Genomic DNA, 15,295 nt, shown 5'->3' on the forward strand with positions numbered 1-15,295 from the left:
ACGACCAGCCGCTAACTTCTTTGCTCAGCTAGCGGTCCTGAAATGGCAGCTTCGTCACTCAGTTAACGGTGATCACCTGCTAGCTTTGCTGCTCAGCTATTGTTCCTCAGATGCTACCTTCGCCACTCAACTAACAGGGTTCAGCCGCTAACTTTGTCACTCAGCTAGCGGTCCCCAGACCCCACGTTTAATGTAAACATGCCTATGATAGCACAAGGGTTATGGGATTCCGGCGTACCATGTTGACAGTTTTACCGCCGCCTCATCGAGCTTCAGACTCGTGTCACAACGGTCGCCTGTCCGTCACGTCAAAACGACAACTTGAACACACAAACGAGTAAAGCGCCAAACAGCCTGAAGTGGTCGTCCAGTCCAGACATGCAGAGGAGCACGAGGGAGCCACGTGCAGGAGGAGGAGTGATTTAGTGGAGTGGAGGGAAAAAGGGAGGGATGAAAGGCAGGACAGATGAAAGAGGGAGAGCATAAAAGCAAGGACAACAAAACGTGCAAGGAGAGGTACGAGCGGGGCGGGAGGAAAAGATAGAGGATCAACATGGTGAACAGCTGGGCCGGTGTCACAGAGGTCAGGCCCAGGAAGCGGTCGCAGAGCCAAAGTCATCCTTTCATCTCATCAGTTAGAGCCTCAAATTTAACCTTCCAAAAGCACAGGTGGATCCAACTTTCATGCACCACCTACAACTTTCTGCCCTCCTCCATCTGTTCCCGCTGAAGGTATTCCAGTCACACTTGCTCAGCGGACGACCCTTTTCTTCCCTTTGCACATCGCTTCATTGCGTCTTTTTGTCATGGTAACTGTCCTTCAGGATGTTTCTCTCCATATTAGTCGTAGCTGAGCGGAGAGCAAAGTCGCTGGTTTCTGTTTGAACCTCTTCAGCTCTACAGTCGCCGTCTGAGCAAACTTTGAAGCCAATCAAATGGCTGGAAATGCACCACGGTGGCTGAATACTTCCAGACCTCCCGCTCATGAATGATACAGTTCAGCGCAAAACAAACAAAGCGTGACAAATCCAGATTATTGTCTGCAGGAGAGATAAGGTTATAATGAGAAAGTGCATCAGGGGAAATTGATCCTTTTTTCAAGGAGCCGTCTGATTTACTGGGGATCTCAGTAATAACTTCCTGTGTGTGTCCTCGTCTCTAATGAGAGGCGGTGAAGTCAGGGGCTTGTGGGCGGAGGGTTCATGCGGAGAGGTCGGTTTCCATTATGATGCAATATCCTGCTAAGTGCATTTGAAAGGGGCTGCATTGTGTCTAATATCTGCAGCAGAGTCAATTGAAAAGCTGTCAGTAATGAACAGAGAGAGACAGTTGGTTGGCATGGTATGAAAACGGCAGGAAGTTGGCCACAACGAGGGCTGGGAATCACAGGTTCGATGGTATCACGATACTGCAATAATTAGTTAAAAACGCCTCTAATACTCACATTATATAGAGCACATGTCAAAGTCAAGGCCCGGGGGCCGGATCCGGCCCTCCAGCTAATCCTATCCAGCCCTCCAGATCATTTTATTTTATTGTTATTAATGACCCAAAGTTATCTTCTAACTTGTATAATTTTGACAAAATATATTTTATGGAGAGTAAAATATTAAAAGTTATTTAAGGTTTAAGTTGATTTATTCTGGAATAATATTCCTGAAATTTTATTATAATTTTTATTATTTATAATTAAGTTAAAAATTTACAATTTTAAAGTTTTAAAAATGAGCATTCTGCTAGCTTTTTAGACTATTTTGGTATTTACTAAGAGTTTTTTTAGACTGTTGTGGAGTTAGGCTAATATTTACATGCTAGCAGTTTTGGCTAATTTAGACTTTTTTCATTTTTTTAGGATATTTGGAAGTTTAGCAATTTTTTCAGCTACATGCTACCTGTTTTAGCTAACCTAAGTTTTTTTTAAGCTTCAGCACTTTCAGTTATCAATTTCAGCTTCTTCAACTATCAGCATTAACATCTTCAAATTCAGCTAACAGCATTCACACTAGCATGATCACAGGTAATGCTATATATTTAGTTCGTAATTATGTTACAAAGTGATGGTTTTAAAGTTTTCAAAATTGGCATTATGCTAGATTTCTTTTGACTATTTTGGAGTTTAACTAATATCCTAGCTACATGCTAGCTCTTTTAACTAATTTAGGCTTTTTCAGTTTTTTGGGATATTTTAAGTTTTTCTCAGCTAAATGCTAGCTTTTTTGGCTAACCTTAGTTTTTTTTTTGTTTTTAGGCTGATTCGGCCTTTAGCTAATATTTAAGCTGGCTATAATGTTTGGCGTTTTCAGCTATCAGCTTCAGTGTTTTCAGCTACCAATTTCAGCATCTTCAGCTATCAGCAAAACCTAAGGTGAGTTTTGGATTTTGGCCCCTTGTGCATTTGAGTTTGAGACCTCTGACATAGAAGAACACATATTTTTGGGGAAAATATTCCCTTGTTTATTTTTTAGCTTCTTCACAATCATAATAAACAACTTGTGTCTTATTTTGTACAAAAATATTAGATATTTTGTGCAAATCAGTAATACTGTGTCTTTGACAGACATTGACACCAATTGAAGTGGAAATTTCTGTCAATGGATGACCAATATAACATTTTACAGCCTCCCCAAACAAAATAAAAGACCGATACTCAGTGAGAACCCATCGAGAATCAAACGCAGGACTAAATATTGCGATATCGATATTTTGGCCACAACTAAACACACCGCATGGCAGCCGTGACTGAGAAACATTACAACCCATCCAGCGGCCTACTTGGCTAAATGTTAAATCTAAACGCCATGGGGGACAGAAGCGGGCTGCGACAGGCCAGTTATTAGCCGGGGGAACGTGGGAGGGATGGCAGACATTAACATAGATTACTCAAGTATGACTGACAGTTTCAGAAGAGCTTTTTGTGACTTAACAAGTGATTTGGGACGAGTCTTAATTCAGCAAGGGACGTTTTAATACCGTGGGCTGTCGGTGCCATCTTGGCAGTGTTGTCGTAGTGAGGATGCCAGCAGGGAGGAAATCTTTTATTCCCGCTACAGCACCCCCCGCCCCCACCACCTTTCATGGCTTGTGCACAAGATTCTGCAAGGAGGGAAACACTAGTGGAACATGAAGTTTAGGACCGCCGTTTGTACTGTGGTTAGGATGGTGAAAATGGTGTTTTTACATGTTATTGAGGCATTTTTCTCATGATGAAGGACATATGTGTTAAGAAATTTTGTCTTAAAATTGGATTTCTTTATTTAAATCGTGAATGAGGAGCAGTTTGAAAAACAAGAGAAATGGAGTAGGAGTTATCCTAAAGGAGGAGTTTGTTAGGAGTGTTGTGGAGGTAAAAAGAGTGTCAGATAGAGTGATGAGTCTGAAGATAGAAATGGAGGGTGTGATGTTCAATGTTGTTAGTGGGTATGCCCCACAGGTAGGATGTGAGCTGGAAGAGAAGGAGAAGTTCTGGTTGGATCTTGATGAAGTGATGATGAGCATCCCTGGAAATGAGAGAGTTGTCATTGGTGCAGATTTCAATGGTCATGTTGGTGCAGGAAACCGAGGTGATGAGGAGGTGATGGGCAGGTTTGGTATCCAGGAGAGGAATGTAGAAGGACAGATGGTGGTTGATTTTGCAAAAAAGATGGAAATGGGGATAGTGAATACATTCTTTGAGAAGAGACAGGAACATAGAGTGACCTATAAGAGTGGAGGTAGAAGCACACAGATAGACTACATCTTGTGTAGACGGTGTAATCTGAAGGAGATCAGTGACTGTAAAGTAGTGGTTGGTGAGAGTGTTTCCAGACAGCACAGGATGGTGGTGTGTAGAATGACTCTGGTGGTGAAGAAGATGAAGAAAGAGGAGGTTTATAGATGCAGTGAATGAAGACATGAAGGTGGCTGGTGTTAGAGTGGAGGATGCTGAAGACAGGCTTAGATGGAGGAAACTGATTCGCTGTGGCGACCCCTGAAGGGAAAAGCCGAAAGGAAAAGAAGAAGAAGAAGATTCTTAAAGTCGCCTTATGACATTTTACTTTGTTTTTATTTAAAAAAAAAACGTCTCCTGTAGTTTTTTAATTAAGATTATGAAGTTTTTAACCAAAATCATACAACCTCAATATCTTAAAAAGTCATTTTTAATGTTGATCTGAAGCCTCTGTTTCCAAAATCTCATCTGAGGGGGCGTGGCTTTTGGATCCCCCCCCTGTCTGATTATGATATCTCTGTCTCGTTGGCGTAAATCTTCATAAAAACGTCCCTCAATCTGGGTGATGTCCAGCCGTATGGTTCTGATCCGAGGAAGTGAAGATCTTCATGGACAGAACTTCCTCCAAAATCCTGATTCTTTCTCCTTCCAGTTCACCAAAGACTCTTTTAGCTAATTCTCCAATGTTTATTGACTGTGATCAATACATTCAATCATTGGTTTCTCAGAGTTCTTGATAAAATAATCAAAGCTAACATCAAAATGCTCTTTCATTGATTTACAATCCTTTCCAACTGCGGTCAAATGAGCCGCCGTTCACATTTCCGTGGTCACATCAAGAGATGGAAAGAAGATCATTCATTCAAACAGAGTCTGTCCAAGACAGTTTGATTGATTTAAAAGGAGAAATACTCGGAAATGCAAAAACAAAATTCTTTCTTATATTTGTTCTTTCAGAAGAAAAATGCCACAAATACATGTTTAAAAACTCAAAAAACAGGATTTTCATCTGATCATATCTGATCATGGTTGATTCTCTGGATAATTAGACACTCCCTGTGATTGTTTCACTGTTTCTGTCAGCATGCAAACTGAAGAGAAAGAAACATCTATTTGGCCCTCACAAGAAGAAGTTTGGGGCCCCGTGTCCTAGAAAACAACTTCTTTTTTGTCTAAAAACGGCCTCATCAACTGGGAACACTTTGAAAATAGATGATCAGAGTGGGACTTTAAAGGGAATTTTGCAGCTAATGTACCATGTGGATGTTTGGGAAACTAGAAGAATAAAGCAAGAAGATGGAAATTTGATTTATGTGGAGACACGATCACATTCAGATGGAGAATCTCACCCCGATGTGTGAGGGAAGTCCTGGTGTTGGTGTGGACCAGCTTTTAGTGTGGGGCTAAATAAACAGAACTGTAAGGGTGAGCGAGAATTGACAGAAACATGCTGGTTTAAAGCGTGTGATTGTAAAAACAGATAAAGTTCAATTGGGCAGAGCCAAAGTGCTGCATAAAAAAGTAGCAATTCTTGTACATTCTGCATGTTTCCGCTGGGCTGTATCTCTCAGCGCCGACACGGCTCCTTCCTGATGTGGTTTTCATTATTTATCCAGCCATGTTGGAAATTATTGAAGCCAACTTTCAGCTTTAATGCCATTTTGGCAACAGAGAGAAACAACAGAGGTGAAAAAGCAAATGTCTTAGCCCAGATTGAACTTTTGTTTTCTTGGTTTAAAACTAGTGCAGCCAATTCAAAAAACACTAAAACTATAACTTTTTGATATAATTATGAGTAATAAAAAGGCAGTAATATTATTCCAGAGCAACTTAAAAAATAACCTAATATTTTACTCTCTATAAAATCCTATCATAAATTAGCCAAAATATCTAGTATGTAGCTTGAATATTAGCTAAACTCCAAAATAGGCTAAAAGAAGTCTTAGTTAATGCCAAAATAGTGTATAAATGAAGCAGAATGCCAATTTTGAAAACTTAAAAACCATAACTTTTTACTATAACTATGACTACTAAACATAATGGAATATAATTCCAGAATAAATCAACTTAAAAAAGTAACTTTCAATATTTTACTCTCCATAAAATCCAATCCTAAGTTAGCCAAAATATTTAGCATGCAATAAAATATTAGCTAAACTCCAAATTAGCCATAAAACCTGAAAACATCTTAAATTAGCTAAAATAGCTAGCAGAATGCCATAATAACTTTATACTTTACTACACTCTGACTCCATATTATGAAAAGTAACGACTAATCGACTATTAATTTAGTCGTCGACTTTTTTAGCTCTATTTAAAACCAATTTTTTTAAACTTTGCCGTCATTTTCATGACTCAGCACTATTTAGTTCTTTGAAAAACACACCAAGCTGCTTGTTTAGCTGCCAAAATCCTGCCTAAAAATCACAATGCAATCTTCAAGCGTTTCAGTTTTCCTTCTTTAAATACGGCGTTTGAGTGTAGGATTACTTACCTGCAAAAACCAAACAACGGCTAATGTATCTGGCTCAATTTACATTTACCATACGGTGTCATCTCTAAGCTGTTTAATGCATCGTGGGGCTTTAATCAGCGAAGCTCAGCGGAGCCACTGGATTAAATCACATTTTATCTGCACTTCCGCCGACTTTCCCTGAACACAGGAGTAAATCATAATACATCCCTGCTGGCCTCACTTCAGGTGTAGTTTATTGGTGAAGTAACATTTCACAAATTCCATTTATTTTGGTGTATTGCATAAATCCACGTTCAGTAAATCAAGGATTACTCTTTTATCATCTCACGTTAGGCTTTAATGAAAGAGTTCTGCAGGTAGACGCTAAACGGTTATGCATCTGTACATATTTCTGGGTAGCTAGATGTGTGGTTCAGGAGGTCTTATTTGTGTGCGCACGCATGCGTGCTCATAGCCAACAAAAGCGACAGGGAGAGCCGCTGCCGCATGGCACAGAATGGCTAAGCAGCCGCGGAGCTCCGTCGGGGCTATCGATCATGTCCCCCTCTCTGAATCCCAATCAGAGGTGGGCCGAGCAGAGCAGCTGAAGCAGGCCTCTGTGGCGGGCTTGTTGGACAACTGCTACACACATCTCATATCAACCAGGTATTGCCAAACAAACCTGACCTGGATAGCTTATTAGGTACATGGATGTGTGCATAGAAATTGCTAAAAGGGGAAGGCAAATGTAACACGTTTTCTTCGAAGGACGAATCCCTTTTGCAACTGTTTGTTACTGTTACAAAATAAAACTAGAGATGTTGCTAGTGTGAATACTTTTTGCTGAAAGTAGTCGCTAAAGATCCTGAAGCTTTTTGCTGAAAATAGTGATGCAATTAACTTTAATTGCTGAAAGGATTTTCTGAAAATGCAAAAGCTGTTTGCAAAATGTTCAATTTGCTAAAAGTCTGAAAATGTAGTTAAATAACTATGATTGAGTGCTGAAGTTGACATAACTTTCTGAAAAATGTGTAGTGAAATTGCTTAAGAATCCCAAATACACGCCAATTTTGCAAAAAAAAAATGTTTAGTGTGTTGCTTAAATATGAGCTAAACTCCAAATTAGCAAAAAAAGTTAGCTTGTTGCTTAAATACGAGCAATAGCACGTAGACATTTTTCAGTGAACTAAATTAGTCAAAATCATTAGCCTGTTGCTAAAACATTAGCTAAACTCTAAATTAGTCTAAAAAAACACAGTAGATAGCAAATTAGCTAAAAATGTTATCCTGATGCTAAAGTATTAGCTAGACTCCAAAATAGCCAAAAATTCCTCAGTCAACTAATTTAGTCAAAAACGTTAGCATGTTGCTAACATAGAAGCTAAACTCCAAAATAGCCAAAAATTCCTCAGTCAACTAAATTAGTCAAAAACATTACCATGTTGCTAACATAATAGCTAAACTAATTTTTTTTTAAATTACTATAAAAGATGAAAACATAAACCATGAATAGGCTTGTTGCTAATCTACTTAAAATTTTTGAAATTGAAACACTTACTTCCTATGGAGCATATTTTGTCAATATTTCAAAAGCTATAAAGTTTATTAATTCCAAAAATACCAGCTCCTGAACAAGCTGAAGGTTTTGATACCAATATTGCTTAAATCACTGAAAGATTTTACGTGCCAAAAAACGTACAGTAAGGAGCAGGAGAATCACTATAAAGCCCCACTTATAGAGGTCAACGGACAAAAAAAATAGATTTACTGTTTGATTACCTTTTACCACCACAAAAATGTAGTTGTATGACCAGCAGGTGCAACTTGATTTCCCCACCCCCGCCTGAGACCCCCTCACTGGCTGAGCAGCTGCTACCGCCCTTCCCCCTCTGCCTCGGCCACACAGGTCAGATCTGCTTTTTTCCAAAATTACAACTTTTCTGTTGTTTTATCTCCATAGCAACCATTTTCATTTTTGGTTGCCAGGGGATCACGAATAGATCTACGTCTTTTTTAGAAGAATCATCAAAAGTACAGTTTTGGATTTCCTTGTTAACTGAGCTTTTCTTTTAACCACGGCCACGTTTGTAATGTGTCCATATTGTATGTCATATGGCTTTACTCAGCTTGACCCGACGATTCTTGGATTACATTTTGAGAATATTCCCGTAACAAAAAATGCAAGCAACAGGGCAACACTAAATTTGCTAGCTCACCACTCTAACGTTAAAATCTACAATGTTCCAATTCCAACATTTCTTTAGTAGCTTTCCAATGATGCTGGAGGAGTTGGGAGACGATATATCAAAATCCGTAGGAGGAGTTTAAATTTGTAGGTGGTTCTAAAGGGGATTTTTTTTTAATTCAAGATGGTGGCGTCTTTCTGAGGTGAAAGGTTGTAGACTTTACCTGATGGCATGTGTGAAACAAAAGTTTTATTTTCACATATTGCAGGGAAATGGGAAAATCAACCAATTTCACAATTAACCTCAAAATAGCTGCTGAGCTGTAGGTCCTGTGGCTATCCCGTAATAATTTCAAAAATTCCTTTGGATATCTCCAACGGTTCTGTTCTGGTTTCATTAGTGGATTTTACCTTTCCTTTAGCCCCATTTCTGTAGGTGAATTACCTGTAACATTGATTCTACTATGTATAATTTAATTCTCATGTTGTTCTTTTTTTGTGGGTTGAATTAAAAAAAAAAATCGGCTTTCCATGTGAATGCTAAGTTGCTAGTCCAATTTTGTTTTCCCTCAGGAAGTTTCTACAACAAAACCGAACCTCAACTGACGCTCATACTGTGGAGTGAAAAGACTGCTTAACTCTGTTTTCCACATCTACAGGTCATCAAATATATTTAAACATTAGACAAAGTAAGTAAATGCAAAGAACTGGGTCAGATAAATACAATTAAGGGGAAAGAAGTCCATACCTACAAGGACTTGAGTGAAAAAGTGTCACCCTGACCCCCTCAAAACACTGAAAGCTGGCTTCAGTCTCTTTAGCCCCGCCCAGTTCTGACAGCAGCAACACCTGTTCTCGATTAGAAAATCCCCTGAGCGGACCTGCCTGACCAAGCAAAGAGAACCAAAAGATCCTCCAAACCAAGATGTCCTGCTGAGATCCAAGGAAACTCGGGAACAAATGAGAAACATGCTAACAGAGATTTATTAGTCTGGGAGAATTATAAAGTCATTTAGAACTCCTCAAAACTCCAGAGAGCCATAGTTAACGCCGTTAACCGCAAATGGGAGCAACATGAAACGGCGGTTTCCCAAAACGACTCAAAGAGAGCGGCGACGACTCGGACCAGATGCCGCAAAAAGACCCACAGCGGCATCCAGACAAACGCCGTTCAAATGCAGGTCTCTCTTGTTTTAGCTAAGGGTCAGAGTTCATGACTCTACTTAAGTTAGAAATGAAACCACTGGTGAGCAAAAAGCTGGTGTCAAATTTACCAGAAAACACATTTGCGGTACGTCCCAGACTTTTAGGAAAAAACTGACAAAAGCAGAATTTTTTTGGAGGGTTTAACTCTGATTTCATTTGATGTAAAATGCTCAACGAAAGCAGCTGTAGAATTATAGTCTTTGGTTGCGTCACTGTTAACCGTGAACTGCAACTACTGGTCAATGGACCCACCAATTCTGTCCTTTATCTGTTTGTCAAACTGAAGTGCACTCCGGCTCCACAGCAGGACAATGATCCAAACACAACGGCAAGTCCAGCTCTGAAGAAGGACAGAATGAGGGTTGTGGAGTGGCCCAATCAAAGCCTTCCTGAGATGCTGTCATGTGACCCTAAAGACCCTTTTATGTGGTCGAAGAACAACAGAGATGCAGAAATAAAAGGACCAAACTTCCTTTGCAGAGGAAGTCCGATGTTGTGGTACCAAAGACTCTTTATCAAACGCTTCAATGAGATTGTTGCTGCTTGTCGAGGCCTAACCAGACGCTACGCGTTTGTCACAACTGGTTTAAAAGGTAGATAGAGGCTGTGTGTGGACAAAATTTAAAGATCCTAAAAATATTTATCCACATTTACTCTACAGCCATGCTGCAAGTGACAGGTCCTAGTGAACACTTCTACAACACACGGTGAGGGTGAAGTAGGTGAGACGCAGGTGTGTCGTACAAACCAACCAAGAATCCATCTGGGACAACCTCGTCCTAAAGCAAGTGACTTACGTTCATACTGCCTTCACCAATATGCGTTCAAGCTTTCAATGATAAGTCTACGTAAGTGTGTTTCGGGCTTCAAAACTCTCGTGTTCAAGTGTATCTATTTTTAAGACCATTTCCAGGCTCTACATGCAGAATACATAGCGGTTGAACACAAGTTCAAAGTCAAACCAGGTGGTACTTTGACCAATTAGAGACTTAGATTTGTTAGTGATTTATGGGTAGTTTCCCTTTCAATTAACGCAAGTGCCAACTGTTTGAAAATTGATCATAGATGGTGAATGAATTTGTGCTCGGTTGGAATTCTATAACACCAAGGGTTTCATTTATTGGAGTAGAATCGTGAAAGACAAAGATTAAGGGATTTGCACCACCAACCCTCTTCTAACTGTAGGTGGTGGACATGCGCTAGTAAACAGTAAAAAAAAGATGAGAAGAAGAATCTCCTCCCTGCTTTTCCAGAGGTAACACCATGCGCTAAATGCACATTCAAGAAAAAACATGTTCTTCAATGCAACACTTATGTCTTTAAGCTCAGAGGCTGTAAATGTCTCTGAAAAAACCTTTTTTCATTTAAAAACTGCACTTTTTTTGTTTACTTGTTTTATCTTTATCAGATACTTAAATTGGTTAAATGTGCTTTAGCTAAAAATGTACTGGTATTGTGTTAGGGTACCAGTACCTAGTTAGGGTATTGGGTAAGTGTACTGGTACTGTGCTAGGGTACTAGTACCAGGTTAAAGTTACCGGTACCGGGTTAGGGTTACCAGTACCAGATTAGGGTTAGGGTACCAATGCCGGTTTAGGGTATTGGGTAAGGGTACTGATACTATGTTAAGATACCGGTATCAGGTTAGGGTTACCAGTACCATGTTAGGGTACCAGGCTACCAGTACCGGGGTTAGGATATCAGGTAAGGGTACTGGTACCACGTTAGGGCACTGATACTGGGTTAGGGTTCTTGCTATTGGTCCTACACAGCGACTAGATGGTTGGGGACCCCTAATTAGCGTATACATTTTTTTTTCTGTCTGTAGCCCTGTACTAAGGAGCCCTCAGACCAGTACCGTTCGCGGCCCGGAGGTTTGGGACACCTGATTTAACGGGAACAGCCAACACAGCAAAAAATGACTAGTTAGGGACACTCAAAGCGTCAAAACGTGACACGTAGAGGACCGGAACGTCCATAAATGAAGAGTAAGGAGTGAAGATGCGTCTGTACATCCGGCCACAAGGATTATGTAAAATGTTTTCAGGCGTGTGGGGGGAAAGTTTCTTATTAGCATCACATAGACGCTGAGGCTCCACGCAGGGCAAAGGCGGTGACGCATGACCATCTTTGCAGTTATGTGGTCTGTGTTTATGTCAGCACTTGCACAGCTTAGCAGTCATGACTGTGACACAACATGCACAAAAAAAGCACACACAAGCGTCACGCTGTGCTGTGTGTGGCGGGAGCCCCCCAGGGTGCACCGCTGAGCTGTCAGAGCAGGATGGATGTACAAGCCGGCTTGCATTGCAAAGGGCTCTGGGGAAATCCCACCAACGTGACACCTACACACACTGACACAGAAAAGCCTCTCAGCAACCAGAACGTCGCTTTGACTGCCTGAAACAGCAAATATTAGAATATCTAGGCATTAATCTGAACACAGGAACACATAAATATAAACACACACCTGCAAACATGAAAAACGGACATTTGCTGCAGCTGTGAGGAGCTCAAAAAGCATCTCTGTGAAGAAAATCTGACCCGGAAAAGTCAGAAACAAGCAAACCTTAATCTTCCTGCAGCTAAATGACAAATAATCCTTAGTTTTAATACTAAAAACATTTAGAAAATGATGGATGTAAGAGAAATTATGTGAAAAAAGAGGAAAATATAGGAAAACACAAGAAACTTTTTGCCAAAATCTCTTCAAACCAGGGGTCCCAAACTCCGGCCCACCTCCACATTTGGCCCCGCCCCCTAAAGCATTCGCACTATAGTCATTCACTTTTTCTTGATCTCTTTATTATTATCATTTTTCTTCTGTACATTTTTTGGACGTCCATGACTCTTCAGCTCTTTCAGCTATTTAGCTCACTCGGCTAATAAAATGTTGAGCTCTTTTTCTGCTAGCTTTTTTTTTTACTGTTTTCCAGCCTCTGGGATATTTTGGGGTTTGGCTAATATTTCAGCTACAGGATGGATGTTTCGGCTAATTTAGACTTTTTTCAGTTTTTAAGCTAATTTGGAGTTTAGTTAATATTTTAGCTTTATTCTAGCTAGTTTGGCTTAATTAGACATTTCACCAGTTTTTGGGGGTTTTTTGTTGTTGTTTTTTACTAATTTAGCATTTAGCTAATATTTCAGCAAAATTCTAGCTGTTTTGGCTAATTTAGAATTTTTTCCAGTTTTTTAGGCTAATTTGACATTTCACTAATATTTTAGCTAGCTATCAGCTTCAGTGTCTTCAGCTATCAATTTAAGCTTCTTCAGCTATCAGCACTAGCATCTCCAGCGGCCACATTTAACTTACTGCATTCACATTAGCATTAATGCTATATATCTAGTTTTTAAAATGTTTAATATTATTTTTTTCAATGAAGATTACAGAAATGAATGATTTAAAATTTGTCTATGCATGGCTTTCGTAAATGTTTACGTTTAGATTGTGATTGTTACACTTTTTCTGTTAGCGTACACACCGACCCCGCCCCCCATCACAGAAGAAAACCCTCACACGAAAAAGTTTGGGGACCCCGGGTTTAAACAGATTTTCCAACCCTAAAAAGTGTCTTAAACCTTTGAAATGTTGCCATTTTTAATCCAACAGAGGGGTTTCCTCCATCAGGATGGTCCATCACCATGCTTGGCACCAGCCTGAACAATCCATTAACAATAATAAATCCTGAGCAGCAGGAAGATGGCCCTTTAAAGTCGAAGGCCAGCCTGATATTAGAGCTTTAAAGGTTTCCTATTACACCTAAACTTCAATATAACTGCTCACCTTGCATTTAATAGCTGAAGGCTATGCAGTGGCAGAGCACATATGGGCATTCTAAATCCACTCTTTCTGAGAAATTACTGAATAGTCGGGAGCGATTTATGACTGTTTCAGAGCTGCTGGTGGGAGAGTTGCTAATAAAATTGCCAAAGGGGTGACAGGGGTCTCCTGGTATCGCCCGGCTGGCCCAATCGTCTCCCAGGGTGCACAGACGAGTTTAAGCATCTGGTCTTAGAAGTACATAAAGCATCTCTTATTCTCTCTGATTTCTGACGACTACCTCCTGCTCAAAAAGAGCAGATCGATGCCCCCAGTCCTCCACTTTCTGAGCTCCAAACCAGGCGTCTGCAACCTGTGGCTCTTTTATCTCTCCATTGAGGGTCCTCGGTCAAACATAAAAAAGGTCAAGGAGACTGCTGACCCAGCATGTCGACCGTCTGACCTCTAACCAAAACTACCTAAAGAAAACAAATAAACAAAGCCTGCAAACTAAGACTACCAAACCCCAAACTAAAATAACAAAACCCAGCAATTCAAGATTGCTTAGGGTTAAAAAAGGGAAAAAGAACAAAAAAAGTAAAAGAAAATAGCATTTTTTTAAAAGTAAGGATTACTTAATTATCATTTATTAAATTTAGCTTAGTTAAATGTATAAAGTGAGACTATTTCTAGGTTTTGGTCAGTAGAAAACGAGCTCAACTGGCTCTTTAACTGTTAAAGGTTGCCGATTCCTGCTCCAAACGGACCCCCAAAGATCTCAGAGCAAACAGATTAGCATCTCCTCGTGTCATCCTACTCGACATTCTTCCTTTAACCCACTTTTCTCTGCCCGTTTTCTCCTTGGCTGCGCTTTTCCAGGGTGACTCCGGAAAAGAGAAAACAGGAAGGAGAGAAGACGCAACAGAGAACAGCAGCAGAATGGGAAGGAGGCAAGAGTGCAAGCTCTTAAGTAGATTGCAAAGAACAGCACAGAGGCATGAGAGTGAATATTAAAAGGGCTTTCTCCTGATCGAGAAGTTCCAGCCTGCAGCAAAAGAACCACCAGGGAGGAAAAAAAAATGACGGCGACACGGAAAGACGAAGTGACGCAGAAGAAAAATCCAAAGAAATAATCAGATATTCAGCCACTTACATTCAGTTGTCAAACATCACAATTTACACCATGTATCAGGCACTCTAGCAGATTTGAAATGAGAAATTACCATAACCGAATTAGAGAAGTGGCATCTTATTGCAAAAGTGATGATTTTTTCCAATAAAGGAATGAAAGGTGTCAGGCAGGAGTAATGAAAAGCAGAAGGAGGCAGGACTCACCTGGAATGCCTGGTGGGGTTTTCAGGTATTTCCCATTGAAATGTTGTATCACAACTTCACACTTCTCTGTAGATTCCATCCTGAAAGAAAAAGAGAGCAGTCGGTTTGAAATACATCCATCATCAGAGTTGTAGCAGGCTTTGAAATGATAGAGGAATAGCTTGGACCTGTGAGACAAACACCACATGAAAAAAGAGGGAACTTAGATAGACTAAAATTTGAATAAATTGATGGGTGGATGTTAAATGTGTGTGTGTGTATAGAGGGGGGGGGGTCAATGGGTGGATAAATACATGTTTTATATGGAAATGATTGTGTAAGAATGGATAAATAAAATACATGAAGGAAAACTTGTTATATGGATGGGTGGATGATGGATGATAATGTTGGATGAATGATGGATAAATATTGAATGGAATGATGGATGGATGGATGGATAATGGATGGAAGGATGGATAATGGATGGATGGGTGGATAGTGGATGGATGGATGGATGATGGATGGATGGATGGATGGGTGGATAGTGGATGGATAATGGATGGATGGGTGGATAGTGGATGGATGGATGGATGATGGATGGATGGATAATGGATGGATGGGTGGATAGTGGATGGATGGATGGATGATGGATGGATGGATAATGGATGG

General features: G+C 40.1%; 1 protein-coding gene across 1 annotated transcript in view; it reads right to left on the reverse strand.

The window, feature by feature from the left end:
• LOC112162635 (RNA-binding motif, single-stranded-interacting protein 3) overlaps positions 1–15,295 on the reverse strand; it is a 430,787-nt gene that overhangs the window by 90,950 nt on the left and 324,542 nt on the right. The window contains exon 8 of the mRNA XM_024298468.2: positions 14,648–14,727. Coding sequence (XP_024154236.1) covers positions 14,648–14,727 — 80 coding nt within the window. The remainder of the gene's footprint in view (positions 1–14,647; positions 14,728–15,295) is intronic.

This window comes from Oryzias melastigma, linkage group LG11, assembly GCF_002922805.2.
Source record: "Oryzias melastigma strain HK-1 linkage group LG11, ASM292280v2, whole genome shotgun sequence".
Lineage (NCBI taxonomy): Eukaryota > Metazoa > Chordata > Actinopteri > Beloniformes > Adrianichthyidae > Oryzias > Oryzias melastigma.